The following is a 26,289-nucleotide window of genomic DNA, read 5'->3' on the forward strand; positions in this document are numbered from 1 at the left end:
TTGGTGCGGCTGGCTTCCGGGTTAAGCGATCAGTGTGTCAAGAAGCAATGTGTCTTGGCAGGGTCGTGTTACGGAGGACGCATGGCTCTCGACCTTCGCCTCTCCCGAGTCTGTATGGGAGTTGCAGCGATGAGACAAGACTAACTACCAATTGGGGAGAAAAAAGGTGTAAAAAGTAAAATAATTGGGTTGCTTGTATAAACACATGCATGCACATTAGACATACAAGGAGTCAACATTTTTAATGAGGGAAGAGAAGCTTTATACCAGCATATTCAAAACCCATGTAGTACTTCTCAGTGTATTTACAAAACATAAAGAGGTAAAAAAAAAAAAAGAATAACATAAAAAGGAAGAAAATGAACACATCACAAATGGAAACAAACATAATCAACATTTGGAATCCAAAAATGTGTAAATTGTCAAATTTCACAGAAAAAAATATGCATCTTTCATTATTCATACTTGTGACTTTAAACTAACATTAAAACAAACGGCTCTGTATTGGTGTCCCCTAGTTCATCTTCCCCCTCTCTCTTTCGTTCTCTTTTTCTGTCCATCCCTCCATGTGTGAGATACATAAAGAAGAGGAGTTAGATTCGTGAGATTTAGATCTACGGGAGGGAATAGTACAATCCTGGACTAAATAATATCGTCATGGACTAAATATTATCGTAATAAACTAACATGGGCTGAGGATTAGGTTTAAAATAATACAAAACACAGCTATTTTACCTCTACACATACTCTCCAAAATACATTAAGATCACAGTTTTTCCGGATGACAATAATAAATTAATTAAGAGAATGATTTAAATGCATGTTTTTAATAATCCCTTCACACAAAAATCCCTACAACCATTGTCACCAATTGCTGCACTTTTAGTTTTCCTTTTTCGTTCAATCTACAGTCTTGCATTCTTTGAAAAATCATAACAGACATTGCATTCTTTTGACAAGGCAGAAAATAGTTCTCTTTCAGACAACCAACTGCTTGCATTTTCTCTGTTCTCTCCATCTCAGATGTGTCATCGTTAGATTGGCAAATCTCTATTTGTTTTTAGGTGTTGATGCTCGTAGTCAAGACATAGATATAAGGATGAACATTGCTCCCAGTAAATGATAAGATGTGGCCTTACAGTACTCTCTAGCCAGTACACTTACACAGTGTACAACTCAACAAGCAGGGGTACATTCTCAAACCATTCAACACGCCAAACAAAATCAACTAACCAATAAAAAACTAAATTGAAAACATGGCCCATACTGTACTGAATGATCTCTCTCTCTCCCTCTCTCTCTCTCTCCCACTCCCACTCTCTCTCTGCAGTCAACATAGCACATCAGATCCAAGTGTATGGAGGTGAAACTAAAAAAAATTGGTGAATGTTCACTGTGGGACGAAGATCTCAAATTCACTGAAGCTGTCGCCCCTCTCAAATCAAAGACAGTGGTTGCCATAATCTTCATCCAATGAGAGACGGAGGATACCATTAAATAGGCTTTATCCCAGGTTGTTGTATATCCAATGAGACTGAAGTTGTCATCTCAATATAATTCATCCAATCATAGACTGTGGTTGCCATCATGCCCATCAAATCTCAAGACTCATAACGAATGCAGGTGGAGAGACAGGCCAGAAAGCTATTCGCTCAGATTTCTTTACACTTGAGGGTTTTCAGTGTCTTTTCCACAAGATGGTGGAGCATGGTACATCTTTCTGTGTTAGCATGACTGAGAGTATGCACAGTGACATACATTTATAAATATACAGGGATTTTTCTTTCCTGGTTTGTTAGAATGGAGGTTCCTTTCATACAGTCTCTGATGGTAGGTGATGAACGAAGCAGAAGGTCACAAGTGTAAAAGTGAGAGGAAACAGAAGAAGAGAACAAACACAGATAGAGAGAGGCCAGGGGAGAACGAGGCCTGGGTCCACTGTCCTGGTAGGGAGGGCGCAGAGAGGAAGAGCCACTGGGCATAGATGACATCACGTCCTGTCTCTTCCACCAATCCACACCACTAACTGACCAGCTGGCGGAGCCTTCACACACTCATCGTCATGTTTGGAGAATACTACAGAGAGAGAGATGGACAAAGGGGGTTATGTAAATATTATCAATACTCTTATGAAGCCAAACATCACTTTTTATGGTATGAACAAATAGGGTACACACACTGAAATTCCCCTGCACACACCTGAGGTTGTTGGTAAAACATTGTGTTGGTAATGGAGCCTTTCAGTGTCCAGGCCTTTTAATATTTATTATCAACACCATGTAAAAAATGTATAGTTGGTAGGCTAATGTTCATTTTGAAAGTTGGTAAAGATAATCTTCAGTCCTACTGCTAAAATGTGTGTCGCTGGCCCTTTGAATAACTTCTGTAGATGCGGGTATGGACTCACGCTCTCGTTCTGAAAGGGGTTGAGGAAGTTTCCCCCCATCTCGCCGTCATCTCTGGGGGTCCCCGGTTGGTTACTCATACTCAGGTTACCAGGAGAGTTCTGATCAGGACCAATCACACAACATAGATGATATTTCTATCTGTATACCATACATACGCAATAGGGTAGATTAACCATTAACGGTAGTACCAATATTTCAACCACATACAAATCACTACAAAATTCTGTCTGATAATTGATTGACGCAAATGACTAATGGTATGGGTTGGAGTCTTCTCCTACCTTAGGGAGGCTATCCATGTCACCAGAACCTGGGTAGTTGGGAGAGAGAAGGGCATTACTACTATACAGTCTCAGTAAACACATCAATTTGCCCTTCAAAAGACTAGTGTAGTGAGTTAAGAACAAGCTCAAAGTGTGTGTGTGTGTGTGTGTGTGTGTGTGTGTGTGTGTGTGTGTGTGTGTCTGTTTAAGGGTTCTATTCAGCTTCATAGCGTGATTGAAATTTAAAGGCAATGTTCCTGCTTTAGCAGAGACTGCATTCATGGTAAACGCTCCATAAATGCTTCAGCTTTACAAATTGAATAGAGCCCTAAGTGTTACCTAGCGATCCATTCATGTGATGTGGCTCCATTCCTGCCATCCCTCCCATTGGACCGTCTGTACCGGCACCCATTGGAAACTAAGGCCAAAACACAAGCAAACAGTATTAAACAGTTAAATCACTCACACACACACAGATAATGATGGTTAAGTTGTCTTACATTTGGTCTGTTTCCACCGGGGGGGACTGTGTTGATCATGGTGTATATGTTGTCACCGGAGTTAGTCGAGTCTGACAGGAAACACAGTATACACAACTTATACATACAGTATACATATGTACACACACACACACACACATACATACATACATACATACATACATACATACATACATACATACATACATACAGTACACACACACACACACACACCCTCAGGTTAAGTACCCACTAGAAACCTTAACATACTATAAGCCAAATAGGCAACTGACTTCAGGTAAAGTCACACTTTAGGCCAGATATATACAGTTAAGTTGTTTCACAGACCAAATCGCTGAAGTCAGTTTGTAACATTGTGAATGCATCCCTGTCCCTGTCAAACACACACTCACACACGCACACACTACCTGCTGGGCTGGGCATTATTGGAGTACCAGGTGGCCCCCCTCCTCCCGGCGGACCCTAAAATGAGAGTTGATAATTGGGAGATTAATGCCTCACAGCAACTACACACCAACAATACAATGCTCCTAATATCTATAAAGACAATACACTATATACTGCCTTGTAACTAACAGGCAAATACTGACAACCAACTTCCAGTCACATAGTTTCAAGTATCAAGTTTTAATGTCACATGCTCATGTACAGTGAAATGCTTTTCTTGCTAGCTCTAATCCCAACAATGCAGTTATCAATAACAATGTAATGCCAAAAATAACAGGGTAGAATAAAAACACAATATATAAAAATAAGAAATAAGAAGAACACAATCATGTAAATAAGAATACTATATACAGGGTCATACTATCCAGGGCACATACCCACATAACTCCCCGGAGACGCAGAAGAGTAGGGGATCTACAGACAGACAAAGAGAGAGAGAGTGAGAAAATAACATTTCTCTTTATTCAAATCCTCTCTTCAGGAAATGTATGTTTTTTTTAAATTAAAATATTTACTATTTTATTGTGGTATATTTAGGTATCGGTCTTAGTGCTTGTGTTAAAGTTTGTTTTTCTGGTTACTCACTGAGTTGGCGTTTTGAGGATTTGGCCAAGGTCTACCCCCACCAGGTCCCCTAAAATACACACACACACACACACACACACACACACACACACACACACACACCACACACACACACACACACACACACACACACACACACACACACACACATTTTAGTTCACTCTGTTCTTACACAGTCCTGGGTTGTTCTATTTCCCGTCAACAGTATTGGCAAGAACACATCATTTAGAGTCCAGAGAAAGGAAGAGAGGACAGCACATTCAATCATAATCAGCTCTGAGGGTAGTGATCGTATCTACTGAGGAATTGAGGAAATATTGTTTTTATAGAACTCTTGCGTAACCACATCCGGAGGGGGGAAGAGTTAAAGGACGGTGTGGATTGTATGTTTACAGTGCTGTGTCTGTTCATTGTGTGTGCGTGCGTGAGTGTGTGCACATGTTTTTGTGTGTAGTGTGTGTGTATGTATATAGGGAGGCGCACAATTGGCCCAGCGTCGTCCAGGTTTAGCTGGGGTAGGCCGTCATTGTAAATAAGAATTTGTTCTTAACTGACTTGCCTAGTTAAAAAAAAGGTTAAATAAAATAAATACAGATGTACAATGCCTTCGGAAAGTATTGACCCCATTTCTTTTCCCACATTTTTTTACGTTACAGCCTTATTCTAAAATATATATATATTTTTTTTAAGTAAAAAAATCCTAGGGAATCTACACATAATACTCCATAATGACAAAGTGAAAACAGTTTTTTGGAAAAACAGAAATACCTTATTTACATACGTATTCAGACCCTTTGCTATGAGACTCGAAATTGAGTTCCGGTGCTTCCTATTTCTATTGATCATCCTTGAGATGTTTCTACAACTTGATTGGAGACCATCTGTGGTAAATTAAATTGATTGGACATGATTTGGAAAGGCATACACCTGTCTATAAGGTCCCACAGTTGACAGTGCATGTCAGAGCAAAAACCAAGCCGTGAGGTCGAAGGAATTGTCTGTCGAGCTCTGAGACAGGATTGTGTCAAGGCACAGATCTGGGAAAGGTTACCAAAACATTTCTGGAGCATTGAAGATCCCCAAGAACACAGTGGCCTCCATCATTCTTAAATGGAAGAAGTTTGGAAACACCAAGACTCTTCCTAGAGCTGGCCGCCCGGGCCAAACTGAGCATTCGGGGGAGAAGCGCCTTGGTCAGGAAGATGACCAAGAACCCGATGGTCACTCTGACAGAGCTCTAGAGTGCCTCTGTGGAGATGGAAGAACCTTCCAGAAGGACAACCAATCAGACCTTTATGGTAGAGTGGCCAGACGGAAGCCACTCCTCAGTAAAGGGCACATGACAGCCCGCTTTGAGTTTGCCAAAAGGCACCTAAAGACTCTCAGACCATGAGAAGCAAGATTCTCTGGTCTGATGAAACCAAGATTGAACTCTTTGGCCTGAATGCCAAGCGTCACTTCTGGAGGAAACCTGGCACCATCCTTATGGTGAAGTACGGTGGTGGCAGCATCATGCTGTGCGGATGTTTTTCGTCAGGGACTGGGAGACTAGTCAGGATCGAGGGAAAGATGAACCTAGCTGAGTACAGAGAGATCCTTGATGAAAACCTGCTCCAGAGCGCTCAGAAACCTCAGACTGGGGCGAAGGTTCACCCTCCAACAGGAAGACAACCCTAAGCACAGAGCCAAGACAACACAGGAGTGGCTTCGGAACAAGTCTCCGAATGTCCTTGAGTAGCCCGGCCAGAGCCCGGACTTAAACCTGATCAAACATCTCTGGAGAGACCTGAAAATAGTTGTACAGCAACGCTCCCCATCCAACCTGACAGAGCTTGATAGGATCTGCAGAGAAGAATGGGAGAAACTCCCCAAATACAGGTGTGCCAGGCTTGTAGCATCATACCCAAGAAGACTTGATGCTGTAATCGCTGCCAAAGGTGCTTCAACAAAGTACTGAGTAAAGGTTCTGAATACTTATGTAAATGTGATAATACATTTTTTCATTTTTTTTATATAAATTAGCAAAGGTTTCTTAACCTGTTTTTCCTTTGTCATTATGGGGTATTGTGTGTAGATTGATGAGGACAAAAAACAATAATACATCTTAGAATAAAGCTATAATGTAACAAAATGTGAAAAAGTCAAGGGGTCTGAATACTTTCCGAATGCACTGTATGTGTGTATGTGTGTGTAGTGTAGTGTAGTGTGTGTGTGTGTGTGTGTGTGTGTGTGTGTGTATTGATGACAGCGTGCTCACATGTTCATGCCAGGCATCCCAGGGCCGACGAGTGCATTTAGAGGAGGTCTCATCCCTCCACCGTAGTTCTGGAAAAGAGAAACCCAAGGTCAAAGGTCAAACTACTGTAAAGTAATATACACAAATCAAACAGGATCCACAGGTGGAGAGTAGAAATACTACTATTGTATACTACCACACATAAATACAAATATATTCACCCACCTACAAACACAAACATACGCTAATGTTACAGCAGGAGTTTAAACTTGCGCAAACCTGGAGATTTCATCCAATCAACATACCTGTGGCGCAAGAGGGACCATCCCTCTGGGTGGAGTCATTCGCTGCATGGGCCCGCCCATATTTGGATGCCCTGAAAAAACAGCACCATCAGCTCGCAGTCCTTGTATGTGTGTGTATGTGAGTAAGAATCTGTGGTGTGTATGTGTGACACACACCTTGCTGTCTCGTGGGGTCCATTCCGCTGGGTAGCATCGGCTGGTTACCATGGACCCCCATTGCCTGAGCCGAAATTGTCATCATCATCACAGAATATAACACAAAATCATTAACATACACTAAAGCTAAGGAGCTACAGTGCCTTGCGAAAGTATTCGGCCCCCTTGAACTTTTCGACCTTTTGCCACATTTCAGGCTTCAAACATAAAGAAATAACTATTTTTTTGTGAAGAATCAACAACAAGTGGGACACAATCATGAAGTGGAACGAAATTTATTGGATATTTCAAACTTTTTTAACAAATAAAAAACTGAAAAATTGGGCGTGCAAAATTATTCAGCCCCCTTAAGTTAATACTTTGTAGCGCCACCTTTTGCTGCGATTACAGCTGTAAGTCGCTTGGGGTATGTCGCTATCAGTTTTGCACATCGAGAGACTGAAATTTTTGCCCATTCCTCCTTGCAAAACAGCTCGAGCTCAGTGAGGTTGGATGGAGAGCGTTTGTGAACAGCAGTTTTCAGTTCTTTCCACAGATTCTCGATTTGGATTCAGGTCTGGACTTTGACTTGGCCATTCTAACACCTGGATATGTTTATTTGTGAACCATTCCATTGTAGATTTTGCTTTATGTTTTGGATCATTGGCTTGTTGGAAGACAAATCTCCGTCCCAGTCTCAGGTCTTTTGCAGACTCCATCAGGTTTTTTCCAGAATGGTCCTGTATTTGGCTCCATCCATCTTCCCATCAATTTTAACCATCTTCCCTGCCCCTGCTGAAGAAAAGCAGGCCCAAACCATGATGCTGCCACCACCATGTTTGACAGTGGGGATGGTGTGTTCAGGGTGATGAGCTGTGTTGCTTTTACGCCAAACATAACGTTTTGCATTGTTGCCAAAAAGTTCGATTTTGGTTTCATCTGACCAGAGCACCTTCTTCCACATGTTTGGTGTGTCTCCCAGGTGGCTAGTGGCAAACTTTAAACGACACTTTTTATGGATATCTTTAAGAAATGGCTTTCTTCTTGCCACTCTTCCATAAAGGCCAGATTTGTGCAGTATACGACTGATTGTTGTCCTATGAACAAAGTCTCCCACCTCAGCTGTAGATCTCTGCAGTTCATCCAGAGTGATCATGGGCCTCTTGGCTGCATCTCTGATCAGTCTTCTCCTTGTATGAGCTGAAAGTTTAGAGGGACGGCCGGGTCTTCGTAGATTTGCAGTGGTCTGATACTCCTTCCATTTCAATATTATCGCTTGCACAGTGCTCCTTGGGATGTTTAAAGCTTGGGAAATCTTTTTTTATCCAAATCCGGCTTTAAACTTCTCCACAACAGTATCTCGGACCTGCCTGGTGTGTTCCTTGTTCTTCATGATGCTCTCTGCGCTTTAAACGGAGAGAGTTTGCTGCACTGAAAGTAAAAGGGGCTGAATAATTTAGCACGGCCAATTTTTCAGTTTTTTTGTTTGTTAAAAAAGTATGAAATATCCAATAAATTTCGTTCCACTTCATAATTGTGTCCCACTTGTTGTTGATTCTTCACAAAAAATTACAGTTTTATATCTTTATGTTTGAAGCCTGAAATGTGGCAAAAGGTCGAAAAGTTCAAGGGGGCCGAATACTTTCGCAAGGCACTGTATACACACAATCATGTCCAAACCCGGTCAAAGAGAGTAAGACAAGACAATGTAGTCAAATAAGATATAAAGAGAAGCAGATATAAGTGAAGGGAAATAAAGAAGATGAGGGTACATATCCAACTGTAGCCTGAGGAGCGTGTCTGTGCATCAGTGATCTTACCTGATTAGGTATTCTGAGGGGAGGTCTGGGCCCACCAGGGTAACGAGGTGACATGAACGACTGTGAAGGTACACACGCACAAACAAACACACCAACATGCACACAGGGTTACAAGCATGCACACACATACCAGTACACACACAAAGAGAGAGGGGGGATAGAGGACGATAGAGTTAGGGAGAGATAAAGTCCGATGGAAAGAGATAAAGTATATGATAATGAATGCTAACAATGTTAATATGACAGTCAGTTATGACACTTCTACACTCCCGTGACTAACTACTATATGTATGTTTCAGTGTGTTTCCTGTAGGATTAACATGGTTGTGTTCTGTGATTGAAATATAATGTTGCTATTGTGTGTGTCTGCTATCTAATGTCTACACCACACACAATGAACTGTCCCATAAATGTTGGGGTCAATTCAAACTAAACCAAACCAGTTGTGTGTATTCATGGATGCCAAGAGAAGGCTTCCCCAAATATTTGACAAATTCAAGATAAATGAAATGAATTTATCTTTCGTCTCTCTGTGTTTTCATAATTTCCCTTCAATTCGCAAGCGGCTGAATCTCACCGGAAAAGTCATCCGAGCGAGGGAAACAGAACCCCACTGTCTCAGTATGTGTAGCCCTTGTATTTCATGCTGTCTGGACCAAAAGAGTATGCCGCCATAACATTTGATTGATGCCAGCAAGCATTTGGCTTCCCATGATAAAAAAAAGTATAAAAGTATTAGCCAATCAGCGTTCAGCTGAGCTCAACTTTGGGTTGTCCTGGCACAGTAAAACACCCCCCAAGGGAAAGCAGTTTGGATTTGGCTTCACACCAATCAAATCACATCCAACGCATACATTTTTATTTATTTTTTAAGTTTCTGGTCTGCTTTTGTTGTTGTCCTGTAGTAGCTAACTTGCTAAATTTTCCTAAGACATGGATGGAGATGGGGATTTGAACTTGTGGTTTTGACTTAATTCTCTGTATGATTATGAAGGTGATTCTGATCTAACCATAAATTAATACACTGCTCAAAAAAATAAAGGGAACACTAAAATAACACATCCTAGATCTGAATGAATGAAATAATCTTATTAAATACTTTTTTATTTACATAGTTGAATGTGCTGACAACAAAATCACACAAAAATAATCAATGGAAATCCAATTTATCAACCCATGGAGGTCTGGATTTGGAGTCACACTCAAAATTAAAGTGGAAAACCACATTACAGGCTGATCCAACTTTGATGTAATGTCCTTAAAACAAGTCGAAATGAGGCTCAGTAGTGTGTGTGGCCTCCACGTGCCTGTATGACCTCCCTACAATGCCTGGGCATGCTCCTGATGAGGTGGCGGATGGTCTCCTGAGGGATCTCCTCCCAGACCTGGACTAAAGCATCCGCCAACTCCTGGACAGTCTGTGGTGCAACGTGGCGTTGGTGGATGGAGCGAGACATGATGTGCTCAATTGGATTCAGGTCTGGGGAACGGGCGGGCCAGTCCATAGCATCAATGCCTTCCTCTTGCAGGAACTGCTGACACACTCCAGCCACATGAGGTCTAGCATTGTCTTGCATTAGGAGGAACCCAAGGCCAACCGCACCAGCATATGGTCTCACAAGGGGTCTGAGGATCTCATCTCGGTACCTAATGGCAGTCAGGCTACCTCTGGCGAGCACATGGAGGGCTGTGCGGCCCCCCCAAAGAAATGCCACCCCACACCATGACTGACCCACCGCCAAACCGGTCATGCTGGAGGATGTTGCAGGCAGCAGAACGTTCTCCACGGCGTCTCCAGACTGTCACGTCTGTCACATGTGCTCTGTATGAACCTGCTTCCATCTGTGAAGAGCACAGGGCGCCAGTGGCGAATGTGCCAATCTTGGTGTTCTCTGGCAAATGCCAAACGTCCTGCACGGTGTTGGGCTGTAAGCACAACCCCCACCTGTGGACGTCGGGCCCTCATACCACCCTCATGGAGTCTGTTTCTGACCGTTTGAGCAGACACATGCACATTTGTGGCCTGCTGGAGGTCATTTTGCAGGGCTGTGGCAGTGCTCCTCCTGCTCCTCCTTGCACAAAGGCGGAGGTAGCGGTCCTGCTGCTGGGTTGTTGCCCTCCTACGGCCTCCTCCCCGTCTCCTGATGTACTGGCCTGTCTCCTGGTAGCGCCTCCATGCTCTGGACACTACGCTGACAGACACAGCAAACCTTCTTGCCACAGCTTGCATTGATGTGCCATCCTGGATGAGCTGCACTACCTGAGCCACTTGTGTGGGTTGTAGACTCCGTCTCATGCTACCACTAGAGTGAAACCACCGCCAGCATTTAAGTGACCAAAACATCAGCCAGGAAGCATAGGACCTGAGAAGTGGTCTGTGGTTACCACCTGCAGAACCACTCCTTTATTGGGGGTGTCTTGCTAATTGCCTATAATTTCCACCTGTTGTCTATTCCATTTGCACAACAGCATGTGAAATTTATTGTCAATCAGTGTTGCTTCCTAAGTGGACAGTTTGATTTCACAGAAGTGTGATTGACTTGGAGTTACATTGTGTTGTTTAAGTGTTCCCTTTATTTTTTTGAGCAGTATATATTGTGCCACTGGCCTGAGACAAATTAAGTTCAATATGTAGCCTAGATGTAGACTAGGCTCACGTTAACTAGCTAGCTAACTTAGCTGGTTCATTGCTGCCCATGCATGGAAGTTAGGCTAGGAAGATATTTTAGCTAGGTAGCCTATGATAACAAAAACTAAAAGCGTACTGTATGACAAAGCGATAGACCATTTTGCCAACATGAAAGAGAGGTGGATGGCATTGGTCTACAAGTAGGATGAGTCAACATGTTTTACTTGCACGCGCGCACACACACACACACACACAGAAATAAATCAGTACCATGGACAGCCACATGATATTTAGCAAGATTGATTGGACTAAAATGTTTTTGGTATCTTTAAGTTTGTTTTCACTGTATTATAGCCTAGTTGATTTGATAATGTTTAAGTTGAAATGGTGCTAGAATACCAGAGGCAGTGCTGCTGTTGTCTTTATGCTGACTTGCAGCAACTCCGTGGTTCTCAATCAGTAGTTGTTTAGTAAACTATCTAAAACATGCCTGGCTTACCATGCTGTGGGTCATGAAACTGTTTGTTACATGCAAGATGTTGCTCTCTGGTTTTGTGATGAAAAAAACATGTGTAGTTGCATTTATTCCGCCGCTGTGTGACTTTTGTCTTTTTGCTTTATTGTATATTACGGTGGCGTATGAACGAATGGGTTAAAGAGCAAATAACGCAATTATCACAACATAGGTTGGAATATGGCTTTTTTACTGGCTTGGCTTCCACAGGGATTTTACCCACGCACTGCTATTGAACCAAACCCAACCAATGATGTGAGCTACAGAGAAGCAGTACCATAACACACCTCTAGGGAGCAGTATCACAAGACACCACTATGGAGCAGTACCATAAGACACCACTAGGGAGCAGTATTATACCACTAGGGAGCAGTATCATAATCACCACTAGGGAGCAGTATCATAAGAAACCACTAGGGGCAGTACCACAACACATCACTAGGGGGCAGTACCATAACACACCACTATGGAGCAGTACCAAAACACACCACCAGGGTGCAGTACCATAACACACCACTAGGTGACAGTGACATCCAGTTGACATCCAGTCCCTCTGCTACCTGCCTTCCTCTCTGTTTGGATCCAAATGAAATGGACATTGACTTTACAACAGAGAGATTATCATGTACTATTATGTTTCTTATTGTCTTATGTGTATTTCAGCCCAAGTGTATTTCAGCCCTTGAAAGATGTAAAAAGAGATTCGCAGAGTCTAAGAAATAATATAAGTGTATATGGATGAATGAATATATTATTACATTTATTTGTGAATGAGCAAAAGTGCAAAGAAGTGAGTCAATTAGAGTAAGTCAAAAGACATGAATGAATATGGACTACGGAGCCAGTTGGGTTTAGTGTGCACGTGTGTGTCTGCCAGTCAGTGCCTGTGTTGTGGCTAGTTTCTTTGTTGATTCAAAGCTGCATAGGCATGTGTTGATCATTCAGTTTGGCCTCTGTAAGAATCTCTGGGAGGAACTAGTCTGCTCTGTCTCAGACCCTGATTGGCCTTGACAAGAAATCATCTTCAAAGACGGCTCCAAACAACAATGATTGATTTTCAGCAAGGATCGGGGGACCAGGAGGTGGTGGAAAAGGGTGTGTTTTGACTCAAGTTTGAGATTTCTGAAAAGCTGATCTGAAAAATTGCCACGAAGGCTATTGATCTTAGTGTCAGACGTGAGCTACTAAGTTTGACTGTTAATGACATTTCATCAATGCGCTACCAGCCGACTGACTAATGTAATAGAGAGACTGACTGCCTAAGAGAGGAAGCTCATAGTGCTCAGACACACACACACACACACACACACACACACCTGTGCACCAACACACACACACACACACACACTAACATGCACACATACAGTACCAGTCAAAAGTTTGGACACCTACTTATTCAAGGGGTTTTCTTTATTTTTACTATTTTCTACATTGTAGAATAATAGTGAAGACATCAAAACTATGAAATAACACATATGGACTCATGTAGTAACCAAACAAGTGTTAAATCAAAATATATTTTAGATTCTTCAAAGTAGCCACCCTTTGCCTTGATTACAGCTTTGCACACTCTTGGCATTCTCTCAACCAGCTTCACCTGAAATGCTTTTCCAAAGGTTTTGAAGGAGTTTCCACATATGCTGAGCACATTGTTGGCTGCTTTTCCTTCCCTCTGCGGTCCAACTCATCCCAAACCATCTCAATTGGGTTGAGGTCGGGTGATTGTGGAGGCCAGGTCATCTGATACAGCACACCATCACTTTCCTTCTTGGTCAAATAGCCCTTACATAGCCTGGAGGTGTGTTGGGTCATTGTCCTGTTGAAAAACAAATGATAGTCCCACTAAGCAGAAACCAGATGGGATGGCGTATTGCTGCAGAATGCTGTGGTAGCCATGCTGGTTAAGTGTGCCTTGAATTCTAAAGAAATCACAGACAGTGTCACCAGCAAAGCACCCCAACATCATCACACCTCCTCCTCCATGCTTCACGGTGGGAACCACACATGCGGAGATCATCCGTTCACCTACTCTGAATCTGATACAGACACGGTGGTTGAAACCAAGAATCTCAAATTTGGACTCATCAGACCAAAGGACAGATTTCCACCGGTCTAATCTCCATTGCTCATGTTTCTTGGCCCAAGCAAGCCTCTTCTTCTTATTGGTGTCCTTTAGTAGTGGTTTCTTTGCAGCAATATGAAGGCCTGATTCACACAGTCTCCTCTAAACAGTTGATGTTGAGATGTGTCTGTTACTTGAACTCTGAAGCATTTATTTGGGCTGCAATTTCTGAGGCTAGTAACTCTAATGAACTTATCCTCTGCAGCAGAGGTAACTCTGGGTCTTCCTTTCCTGTGGCGGTCCTCAGGAGAGCCAGTTTCATCATAACGCTTGATGGTTTTTACGACTGCACTTGAAGAAACCTTCAAAGTTCTTGAAATGTTCCAGATTGACTTACCTTCATGTCTTAAAGTAATGATGGACTGTTGTTTCTCTTTGCTTATTTGAGCTGTTCTTACCATACTATGGACTTGGTCTTTTACCAAATATGGCTATCTTCTGTATACCACCCCTACCTTGCCACAACACAACTGATTGGCTTAAATGCATTAAGAAGGAAAGAAATTCCACAAATTTACTTTTAACAAGGTACACCTGTTAATTGAAATGCACTCCAGGTGACTACCTCATGAAGCTGGTTGAGAGAATGCCAAGAGTGTGCAAAGCTGTCATCAGGGCAAAGGGTGGCTACTTTGAAGAATCTCAAATACCAAATATGTTTTGATTTGTTTAACACTTTTTTGGATACTACATGATTCCATATGTGTTATTTCATAGTTTTGATGTCTTCACTATTATTCTACAACGTAGTAAATAGTCAAAATAAAGAAAAACCCTGGAATGAGTAGGCGTGTCCAAACTTTTGACTGGTACTGTACACAAAACCCAATCAACTCCTTGCTACAGAGCGTCAGGTCCATGTATTGCTAAAACATACACAAATGGAAAGATGATTGAATTAGTCTCTGTGAACATGTAGTGTTGTTGTAAAAGGATGAAGTACAGGTACCCTCCTCTAACCCAACCAGCACACACACACACACACACACACACACACACACACACACACACACACACACACACACACACACACACACAGTTAACACTCTCCCCTTGACATGACCATCTAACAAAGCTGATCTACCATCTAATGCAGCTGGTAGGAGGGTCTATGGAGGGACATGGGTATTGAAGATGGGCTCTGTTATAAGAACAACTAGCAGGGATGATCTCGATTCTATTTCAATCCAGTCAGTTCAGCAGAATTGTTTTGTTTTTTCTGAAGTTCCATGGTAACTCCCCACTCAACTCCTCAAGTCATACCCTTCCACCTCTTCTGCTTCAATTCAAAACCAAAGTCCTGGAGACAAGGGGTTGCCATTAATGACACATTGGACAATAGTGAGAGTACCTGCCTGGTGTCGGTGGTATCTGTTCTGGCTATAGGACAGTATGTTCTGTTGGTCATAATCTGTAGTTACTAATCTGATAGACAACCATTTTCTGTCTCCCACACACACACACACACACACACAAAGATAACACAGCAGGAACTGTGTGGCCACCGCAATGACGCACAGCAATCGGCTGAGTGCCATGTTAAATACTTCCCTGTAGCCCATTCAGCCAGAGCACAGGGAAGACCCCTTTCTGCTTTATAAATTCAACAATGTGTGTGTGTGTGTGTGTGTGTGTGTACCTGGAAGAATCCTGGAGGTACAGGACCCACTGGCATGCCCTCTCCTGGGGGAAGGTTCCCAAGGATTGGACTGGGTGCTGCTGCTGCACTCTGGAAGACACACACACACACACACACACACACACACACACACACACACACACACACACACACACACACACACACACACACACACACACACACACACACAGTAAGTGAGGTTAGACCATGGTGGTGGTGGTGTATCAGTGACACACCAATCTAACAATGCTCAAAAGACATCCAACATCCCACCACCAGGAGACCAAAATAACTGCCACCAATATCCCACAATATCTTGGCAAACTCAACCTCCCAGAACCCTAGTAAAATCCATAATCCAGCGCATGACTGTACTTATTATACAGGAGCAAATCATAACAGTATCCCAGTTTCTTTGTTATCATGTCATGATCAAACGAGCCTCCCTCCTCTGTCTCAATGGGATCTTTCCTGTGTGTTTCTGCCGGCCTCCCTGGTTATTTTTACTCCTTATTTGTTTTCCCCCAGACAGGCGGTGCGGGCACATTTCACCACTGCCTCGGACTATTTCCTGTGCTATTTTACAAACTCCCCAATATTACCAAGTCCCAAACATACCACCAGACAATGGCTATGGGCAGGGAGGCAGGGAGATGGCCACAGCCAGGAGCGTATTTAAGGGTAGAGGAGGGAAGCAAAATGCTGGTGGTCCGCAAAGAGGTGTTATCAGACACAGTGGTGAGTGACAGTAAAGATAGTTACCGCCCTTCAGTCGTCCTCTCTCTCCCTGTCCATTCATCCTCTCTCTCTCTCTCGCTCTCTGTCTCTCTCTCTGTATCTCTCTCTCTCTCTCGCTCTCTCACTTTCTCTCCCTAGGCATAGACTGTGTGTAAAAAGCCGCTGTGAGACAGACCCAAACTCTCTGAAGTTTCCGCTGGCTGACTTTTTAGGTCAGACTGCAACACAGTTACTAATCAGAGCCAAGATAACAGCCAACTACACCCCTTTTCCTCCCTTTCCTCCCCCTACTCCCTTACCCCCCCCCACACTCCCATGTCATCCTCTTTTGTCTCTCCCAGTAATGTTTGGGGACAGCATGCATACAAATCTTGAGTTGAAATAGCCATTTCATAAGGTACTGCTCTGTGTGTAAACAGAGCTTGTGTATTTGGCTTAAACAGATGAAGGTATGGATGGATGGCTCAGTGGTGGAGAACATTGTTCAGGAAAGGTGTGTTAAATAATTGTGTGCGAGTGTGTGTGTGTGTTCAAAGTAATGCACTCTCTCTGGAAGTGTTACTGTTCTTTTCCCCTGCCTCTGTTTCTCCTCTAACTCCAGGTTTACCCAGCATGCTTTTCACTGACTGGCAGCCTGGAGGTCTGCTGAGTCTGCTGAGAGTAAGAGAGAAAGAAAGAGAGCGAGAAAGAGAGGGAGAGAGCGAGTGTGTGTGTGTGTGTGTACCTGTGTTCATGTGCGCAAGAAAGAGGGGGGGAGAGAAATATCTACCTGACCTGCTGACAAGGCAGCCTTTTCCAAATAAAGCAACAAGAAAAACATTACCAAGATATTCCCTGCCCCCACAGCACAGCAGCCTCCTCCATGGGGATAAACAACAACAATAACCTCCCAGCCCCAAAGCCCCTGCAACACACTACACAGACAGTCTCTACACAACAAGCTCCCAGCCCCAAAGCCCCTGCAACACACTACACAGACAGTCTCTACACAACAAGCTCCCAGCCCCAAAGCCCCTGCAACACACTACACAGACAGTCTCTACACAACAAGCTCCCAGCCCCAAAGCCCCTGCAACACACTACACAGACAGTCTCTACACAACAAGCTCCCAGCCCCAAAGCCCCTGCAACACACTACACAGACAGTCTCTACACAACAAGCTCCCAGCCCCAAAGCCCCTGCAACACAGACAGTCTCTACACAACAAGCTCCCAGCCCCAAAGCCCCTGCAACACAGACAGTCTCTACACAACAAGCTCCCAGCCCCAAAGCCCCTGCAACACACTACACAGACAGTCTCTACACAACAAGCTCCCAGCCCCAAAGCCCCTGCAACACACTACACAGACAGTCTCTACACAACAAGCTCCCAGCCCCTGGCTAAAACAGAGCTACCACAGGAGTTGTTGTTATTTATTTCTGAATAAAACTGAACGTCACCTCGACCACACACATACCTTTTAAGCTTTCATTAGGAACACAGTTGGTAAGTCTTACGTACGCCAGGTTGGACTGTGTGTGTGTTTGGGGGTCAACAGCAGGTGTGTGTTACCATGGTTTACAGATTAAAACCTGTTGGGGCTAGGGGGCAGTATTGAGAAATGTAAAAAAAAATATATGTGCCCATTTTTAACTGCCTCCTACACCAACTCAGAAGCTAGGATATGCATATTATTAACACATTCGGATAGAAAACACTCAGAATTTTCTAAAACAGTTTGAATGGTGTCTGTAAGTATAACAAAACTCATATTGCAGGCAAAAACCTGTGAAAAATAGATTTAAAAAAAATGTGAATTTTGTGACTGTACTATTTAGTGTCATTGTTTTATAGATACCATAGTGAGAAAGGATTCATTTCGCAACTCCTACGGCTTCCACTAGATGTCAACGATCTTTATAAAGTTGTTTGAAGCGTCTATGATAAACAGAGAGCAAATTAGAATGCAGGGAAGTTGACATGTCGTCACTTCATTTTTTTGCGCCTGCGCATAAATCTGAGAAGAGTGAGTTTGTCATAATTGTTTATCTAGACATAGGATAGGTTGTGTGAAAATATTACTGATGTTTACTGATGTTTCACGTTAAAAATGGACCAAAAGATTAATGCTAAACAACGTTTGACATGTTTGAACGAACGTAAATACATTATTTACTAGGTTTTTTTAGCTTTTCGGCGTGATTTTACACCCCCCCCCCCCACCACGTTTTGTGGGAGCATACTGAACGCTAACTACTTGGTGTTATTTGGACATAAATTATGAACTTTGTCAAAAGAAACCACATTTGTTCTGGACCTGGGATTCCTGGCAGTGCCTTCTGATGGAGATAATCAAAGGTAAGGGGATATTTACAATGTTATTATCGATATTAGATGATGCTAACTGTATAGCATAGCCTATTGTTCTTAGCATAGCACCCCGTTTATTGCAAAATGTGATTTCCCAGTAAAGTTATTTTGAGATCTGGCCATTCGGTAGCAATTACGAGATGATAATATATTATTCTTTGAATGACAATATTATAATTTACCAATGTTTTCGAATAGTAATTTTGTTATGTTCACCGGAAGCATTTCAGAGAAGAAAAAAATCTGAATTTCACGCTACTGTAAAATGCTGTTTTTGGATATAAATATGAACTTGATGGAACAAAAAATGCATGTATTGTATAACATAATGTCCTAGGAGTGTCATCTGATGGAGATTGTCAAAGGTTGGTGCATAATTTTAGCTGGTTTCTGCTTTTGGTGACGCCTGACCTTGAATTGAAACTGGATGTTTGTACTTTTGTGGCTATGTACTGTCCTAACATAATCTAACTTTATGCTTTTGCCGTAAAGCCTCTTTGAAAATCGAACAATGTGGTTAGATTAAGGAGATGTTTATCTTTTAAATTGTGTAAAATAGTTGATTGTTTGAGAAATTGAAATTATTAGATTTTTGATGTTTTGAATTTCCAGCCTTGTTAGCAATCCCGTCTCGGGGTTCATTGCTAACCTGTAGCCCCAACAGGTTAAACACTGCCATGTGTACACACCAATATCGAAAACGATATAGAGGAATTTAACAAGATTCTTATATATTCGACCAGGAATGTGTAAGTATATGGCAGCAAATACACATACAAGATTCATAGAAGATTATTGTAATATCTGACTTATATGTATACATACATACATACATACATACATACATACATACATACATACATACATACATACATACATACATACATACATACAGTTGAAGTCGGAAGTTAACATTCACTTAGGTTGGAGTCATTAAAACTCGTTTTTCAACCACTCCACAAATTTCTTGTTAACAAACTATAGTTTGGCAAGTCGGTTAGGACATCTACTTTGTGCATGACACAAGTAATTGTTCCAACAATTGTTTACAGACAGAATATTTTACTTATAATTCACTGTATCACAATTCCAGTGGGTCAAAAGTTTACATACACTAAGTTGACTGTGGCTTTAAACAGCTTGGAAAATTCCAGAAAATGATATCATGGCTTTAGAAGCTTCTGATAGGCTAATTGACATCATTTGAGTCAATTGAAGGTGTACCTGTGGATGTATTTCAAGGCCTACCTTCAAACTCAGTGCCTCTTTGTTTGACATCATAGGAAAATCAAAAGAAATCAGCCAAGACCTCAAAAACAAGAATTGTAGACCTCCAAGTCTGGTTCATCCTTGGGAGCAATTTCCAAATGCCTGAAGGTACCACGTTCATCTGTACAAACAATAGTACGCAAGTATAAACACCATGGGACCACGCAGCCGTCATACTGCTCAGGAAGGAGACGCGTTTGGTCTCCTAGAGATGAACGTATTTTGGTGCGAAAAGTGCAAATCAATCCCAGAACAACAGCAAAGGACCTTGTGAAGATGCTGGAGGAAACAGGTACAAAAGTATCTATATCCACAGTAAAACGAGTCCTATATCGACATAACCTGAAAGGCCGCTCAGCAAGGAAGAAGCCACTGCTCCAAAACCGCCATAAAAAAGCCAGACTACGGTTTGCAACTGTACATGGGGACAAAGATCATAATTTTTGGAGAAATGTCCTCTGGTCTGATGTAACAAAAATAAAACTGTTTGGCCTTAATGACCATCGTTTGGAGGAAAAAGGGGGAGGCTTGCAAGCCGAAGAACCCCATCCCAATCGTGAAGCACGGGGGTGGCAGCATAAGGTTGTGGGGGTGCTTTGCTGCAGGAGGGACTGGTGCACTTCACAAAATAGATGGCATCATGAGGTAGGAAAATTAGGTGGATAATTGAAGCAACATCTCAAGACATCAGTCAGGAAGTTAAAGCTTGGGTCTTCCAAATGGACAATGACCCCAAGCATACTTCCAAATTTGTGGCAAAATGTCTTAAGGACAACAAAGTCAAAGTATTGGAGTGGCCATCACAAAGCCCTGACCTCAATCCCATTGAAAATGTGTGGACAGAACTTAAAAAGCTTGTGCGAGCAAGGAGGCCTACAAACCTGACTGTTACACCAGCTCCGTCAGGAGTAATGGGCCAAAATTCACGCAACTTATTGTGGGAAGCTTGTGGAAGGCTAACCGAAACAGTCCTTGCTAAATTATTTCTTGAGAAATTGCCCTTTGCTAAGAAGCTGTTTGTTTGTTTTTGAAATTTTAATTGAAAGCAATCATGGTAAGGTACATATTGTTACCTAGAAATGATTTGATATTGAGATAAAAATGGCTGCATTGGACCTTTTAAGTTTTGAGTTCTGAGGTGTGCGATGTGACTGAGGAAACCTGAAGCAGTGAAAACACTCTCACCCCTCCCACTCAGAAGAACACCTGGACCTCCTGGCAAACTCATTTGTCATGTAAATTATTCACAGCACCACTCTGGAGGACAGGGTTACACTACACTAACCATACTGTTACAGGGTTACACTATGCTAACCATACTGTTACACTGATCTCAGGACAGTCTAGTATTACACTAAAACCTCAGCATCCATTCTACAGGTTAACAGAGTGACCTTATATAATGAATATGAATTCGGAGGGCAGAAATTATTAAATATTAAAGCATTAGACCTCTCACTAAAGGCATCAGTCATACCAAAGTTATACTTAAATCCAAACTGGTTTTCTAGTAAATTGGTACGAATGTCTCATCCTATGTTCAAGAAGGGCATTTTTCCTTTTATTCAGATTACACGTGCCCACTTTCAGTTGTTTGAAAAGGAAATAATCTCCAAAATATCTTTATTTTTTAAACAAGCCTTAGAAAGTTGGTTGCAATTTCAGTTTAATCCACCTGAAAAGACAGAACAAATAATTCAACAAATATTGTGGTTAAATTCAAACATAGTAATTGATAAAAAACTGTATTTTTCTAAGAAATGTTTAAAAAAGGTATAATTTTAGTGAATGATATTATAAATAGGACTGGTGGAGTGATGTCACACATGCAGCTAACACAGACATATGGAAATGTCTGCTCTACCCAAAATTACAATCAATTAATTGCAGCATTACCACAAAAATGGAAGAGGCAAGTAGAAGGTGAAAAAAGTAAGGAACTTGTATGTCGGCCCTGTATTAAAGAACATAAATGGTTAAAGAAAAGTGTGATAAATAAAAACATATACAAATTTCATTTAAGGACCAAAAAACTGACAGCTGTGCCATATAAATTGCAAAATAGTTGGGAAGAGATTTTCGATGTACCCATTCCATGGCACATGGTTTATGAATTGATACGCAAAACAACGCCGGATTCAAAACTTCAAATTTTTCAATTTAAATTACTATACAAAATTCTTGCAACTAATAGAATGTTATATATATGGGGGATACAATCTTCCCAGCTCTGCAGATTCTGCTGTGCTGAGGCAGAGTCATTAGATCATTTATTTTGGTATTGTCCATATGTAGCTCGGTTTTGGTCCAGGAATGGCTGAAGAATTGCAACATTTGCCTACAACTTACGCTGCAGATAGCAATACTGGGTGATTTGAAAAGCCATAGTCAATCAATCAATAACATAATAATTATTTTTGCAATAATGTTTATTTTTAATTTCCAATCTGTAGAAGCTATGAGAATAGAAAGGTTCAATTGTTTTGTGAAGCAGCACAGTTGAAAAATATATGGCAAATAGAAATCTGAAATTGATGATGTTGAGAGATAGATGGGAGGGGTTGAATGGAGCTGAAGGGTGGGACTAATAACAAGATAAACAATGTAAAACATACGGGGTCTGTAAAATGTATATAGGTTCAGAACTTTTGTGAAATAGCAGTTACAAATAGAAATCAAACTGGATGGACATCAGAAATAGAGGAAGGACTAAAAACAAACAAAAAATAACTATTGTAAAATAGACTGTGTCTGTAAAATGTGTATAAGATGAATAAATTGAAGGTAAAAGCCGAAGTGTTCATTAGTTTACTCCAATTGGGGGATCGGTGGTAGGGTTTGCGGGGAATAATAATAAAGGTATATTCTTTTAAAAAGTATGTATGTCAATATAGGTATGTGTATGTATATATGTGTATATGTATGCATGCGTGTATGCAAGGATGTTTAATGGAAATAGGATGCACCTAAGCTCAATTTCGAGTCTTATAGCAAAGGGTCTGAATACTAATGTAAATAAGGTATTTATGTTTTTATTTAAATACATTTGCAGAAATTTCTAATTTTCGCTTTGTCATTAGGGGGTATTGTGTGTAGATTGAAGAGGAAAAAAGTACATTTAATCAATTTTAGAATAAGGCTATAACGTAACAAATTGTGGAAAAAGGGAAGGGGTCTGAATACTTTCCAAATGTACTGTAAATAGCAGAGTGTGAACACCTTTTGACCAGAGGCATAAGGAGTTTGGAATGCAAGGTCACTTTTTTCCCTTTTTTTTTTTAGGGGTGGATCAGCTTATTGCGGAAAGAATATTGTTTCCATCAATGTAATTGTCTGCATCATTTCCAATCCCCCATATATTTTTTGGGTAAATATATATATATATATATATATAGACCCCTTCCCTTTTTCCACAATTTGTTACGTTATAGCCTTATTCTAAAATTGATTAAATGTACTTTTTTCCTCTTCAATCTACACACAATACCCCCTAATGACAAAGCGAAAATTAGAAATTTCTGCAAATATATTTAAATAAAAACATAAATACCTTATTTACATAAGTATTCTGACCCTTTGCTATAAGACTCGAAATTGAGCTTAGGTGCATCCTATTTCCATTAAACATCCTTGATGTTTCTACAACTTGATTGGAGTACCCTTGTGGTAAATTCAATTGACTGAACATGATTTGGAAAGGCACACACCTGTCTATATAAGCCTTAGACCGCTGTGCCACTCGGGAGCCCCCATATAAGGTCCCACAGTTGACAGTGCATGTCAGAGAAAAAACCAAGCCGTGAGGTCAATGGAATACTCCGTAGAGCTCCGAGACAGGATTGTGTCGAGGCACAGATCTGGGGAAGCGTACCAAAACATTTCTGCAGCATTGAAGGTCCCCAAGAACACAGTGGCCTCCATCAATCTTAAATGGATGAAGTTTGGAAACACCAAGACTCTTCCTAGAGCTGGCTGTCCGGCCAAACTGAGCAATCTGAGGAGAAGGGCCTTGGTCAGGGAGATGACCAAGAACCCGATGGTCAATCTGACAGAGGTCCAGAGTTCCTCTGTGGAGATGGGAGAACCTTCCAGAAGGACAACCATCTCTGCAGGACTCCACCAATCAGGCCTTTATGGTAGAGTGGCCAGACGGAAGCCACTCCTCAGTAAAAGGCAACTGACAGCTCGCTTGGAATTTGCCAAAAGGCAGCTAAATGACTCTCAGACCATGAAAAACTAGATTCTCTGGTTTGACGAAACCAAGATTGATCTCTTTGGCCTGAATGCCAAGCGTCACATCTGGAGGAAACCTGGTACCATCCCTACGGTGAAGCATGGTGGTGGCAGCATCATGCTGTGGGGATGTTTTTCCGAGGCAGGGACTGGAAGACTAGTCAGGATCGAGGGAAAGATGAACGGAGCAAAGTACAGAGAGATCTTTGATGAAAACCTGCTCCAGAGTACTCAGGACCTCAGACTGGGGAAAGGTTCACCTTCCAACAGGACAACAACCCTATGCCCACAGCCAAGATAACGCAGCAGTGGCTTCGGGACAAGCCTCTGAATGTCCTTGAGTGGCCCAGCCAGAGCCCGGACTTGAACCCGATCTAAATCTATGGAGAGACCTGAAAATAGCTGTCCAGCGACGCTCCAATTCCAACCTGACAGAGCTTGAGAGGATCTGCAGAGAAGAATGAGAGAAACTCCCCAAATACAGGTGTACCAAGCTTGTAGCGTCATATCGAAAAAGACTAGAGACTGTAATCGCTGCCAAAGGTGCTTCAACAAGGTACTGAGTAACGGGTCTGAATACTTATGTAAATGTATATTTCAGTTTTTTATTTGTAATAAATTAGCAAAATTTCTACAAACCTGTTTTTGCTTCATCATTATGGAGCGGCAGGGTAGCCTAGTGGTTAGAGCGTTGGACTAGTAACCGTAAAGGTTGTAAGATCGAATCCCCGAGCTGACAAGCTACAATCTGTCGTTCTGCCCCTGAACAAGGTAGGCCGAACACTGAACACTGTTCCTAGGCCGTCATTGAAAATAAGAATTGGTTCTTAACTGACTTGCCTAGTTAAATAAAGGTAAAATAAAAAATTATGGGGTATTGTGTGTAGATTGATGAGGGAAAAAAACGATATAATACATTTTAGAATAAGGCTGTAGTGTAACAAAATGTGGAAAAAGTCAAGAGGTCTGAATACTTTCCTGAATGCACTGTATGTGCATTCAGAAAGTACTCATACCCCTTGACTTATTCCACATTTTGTTGCCTTACAGCCTGAATTAAAAATGTATTACATGTATTTATTTTCTCACCAATCTACACACAATACCCCATAATGACAAAGTGAAAACATGATTTTAGACATTTTTACAAATGTATTTGGCTGGGCTTTCACGTTCTTGTTCTGAAGCCATTTCAGTGTTGCTTTGACTGTATGCTTGGGGATCATTGTCCTGTTGGAATGTAAATCTTTGCCCCAGTCTAAGGTCATTTGCACTCTGAAGCAGGTTCTCATCAATGATTTGTGCTTTTAGGACAAAGAGCTAAATGTTTGTCTCATCAAACCACAGAATATTTTGCCTTATGCAAACTCCAGGCGTGCTGACATGTGCCTTTTTCTCACGAGTGGTTTCTGTCTGGCCAATCTCCCAAAACGCCCGGATTGGTGAAGTGCTATAGAGATTGTTGTACTTCTGGCAAGTTATCCCATCTCAGCCAAGAAACTGTAGTTCTGTCAGAGTGGTCATTGGGTTCTTGGTCACCTTCCTGACCCATGGTCCTTCTTGCCCGGTTACTCAGTTTGGTCAGACGGACAGCTCTAGGCAGAGTCTGAGTAGTTCCATATTTTTGAATTGGCCACAGGTGGACTCCAATCAAGTTGTAGTGACGTCTCAAGGATGATCAAAGTAAATTGGATTAACCTGAGCTCAATGTCATAGCAAAGGTGTGTGAATACTTGAGAAATTAGATATTTCTGTATTTAATTTTCAATACATTTGCAAAACTTTTGAAAAACTCGTTTTTTTACTTTGTCATTATGGAGGTATTGTGTGTAGATGGGTGAGAAAAATATATGTAATCCCTTTTGAATTCAGGCTGTAACACAAGAAAATGTGGAATAAGTCAAGGGGTAGGAATACTTTCTGAAGGCTCTGTATATACTGTATGTCACAGTTGTGACTAATTGCACTCGTTGTGAACCAAGAGCTCCCACTGGCTAATTGATGATCATGTGATTTCGGATGTGTGTATTTAAATCCCTTTCTTTTCTTGTTCTAGACAGCAGCCCACAGTAGGTGATGCAGTCTGGATGCACGG

General features: G+C 41.7%; 1 protein-coding gene across 1 annotated transcript in view; it reads right to left on the bottom strand.

The window, feature by feature from the left end:
- Nucleotides 1-227: 227 nt before the first annotated feature.
- Nucleotides 228-26,289, bottom strand: part of LOC106585065 (single-stranded DNA-binding protein 2) — a 97,027-nt gene continuing 70,965 nt past the window's right edge. The window contains exons 5-17 of the mRNA XM_082968516.1: nucleotides 15,604-15,693; nucleotides 8,700-8,759; nucleotides 6,901-6,964; nucleotides 6,745-6,815; nucleotides 6,461-6,528; nucleotides 4,204-4,252; nucleotides 3,994-4,032; nucleotides 3,579-3,630; nucleotides 3,172-3,242; nucleotides 3,011-3,089; nucleotides 2,690-2,718; nucleotides 2,408-2,506; nucleotides 228-2,076 (exon numbers count right to left, since the gene is read on the bottom strand). Of these exons, the coding sequence (XP_082824642.1) occupies nucleotides 2,047-2,076; nucleotides 2,408-2,506; nucleotides 2,690-2,718; nucleotides 3,011-3,089; nucleotides 3,172-3,242; nucleotides 3,579-3,630; nucleotides 3,994-4,032; nucleotides 4,204-4,252; nucleotides 6,461-6,528; nucleotides 6,745-6,815; nucleotides 6,901-6,964; nucleotides 8,700-8,759; nucleotides 15,604-15,693 (801 nt within the window). The 3' untranslated portion in view covers nucleotides 228-2,046. The remainder of the gene's footprint in view (nucleotides 2,077-2,407; nucleotides 2,507-2,689; nucleotides 2,719-3,010; nucleotides 3,090-3,171; nucleotides 3,243-3,578; nucleotides 3,631-3,993; nucleotides 4,033-4,203; nucleotides 4,253-6,460; nucleotides 6,529-6,744; nucleotides 6,816-6,900; nucleotides 6,965-8,699; nucleotides 8,760-15,603; nucleotides 15,694-26,289) is intronic.

Source organism: Salmo salar, chromosome 24 (genome assembly GCF_965601325.2).
Source record: "Salmo salar chromosome 24, fSalSal1, whole genome shotgun sequence".
Classification (NCBI taxonomy): Eukaryota; Metazoa; Chordata; class Actinopteri; order Salmoniformes; family Salmonidae; genus Salmo; species Salmo salar.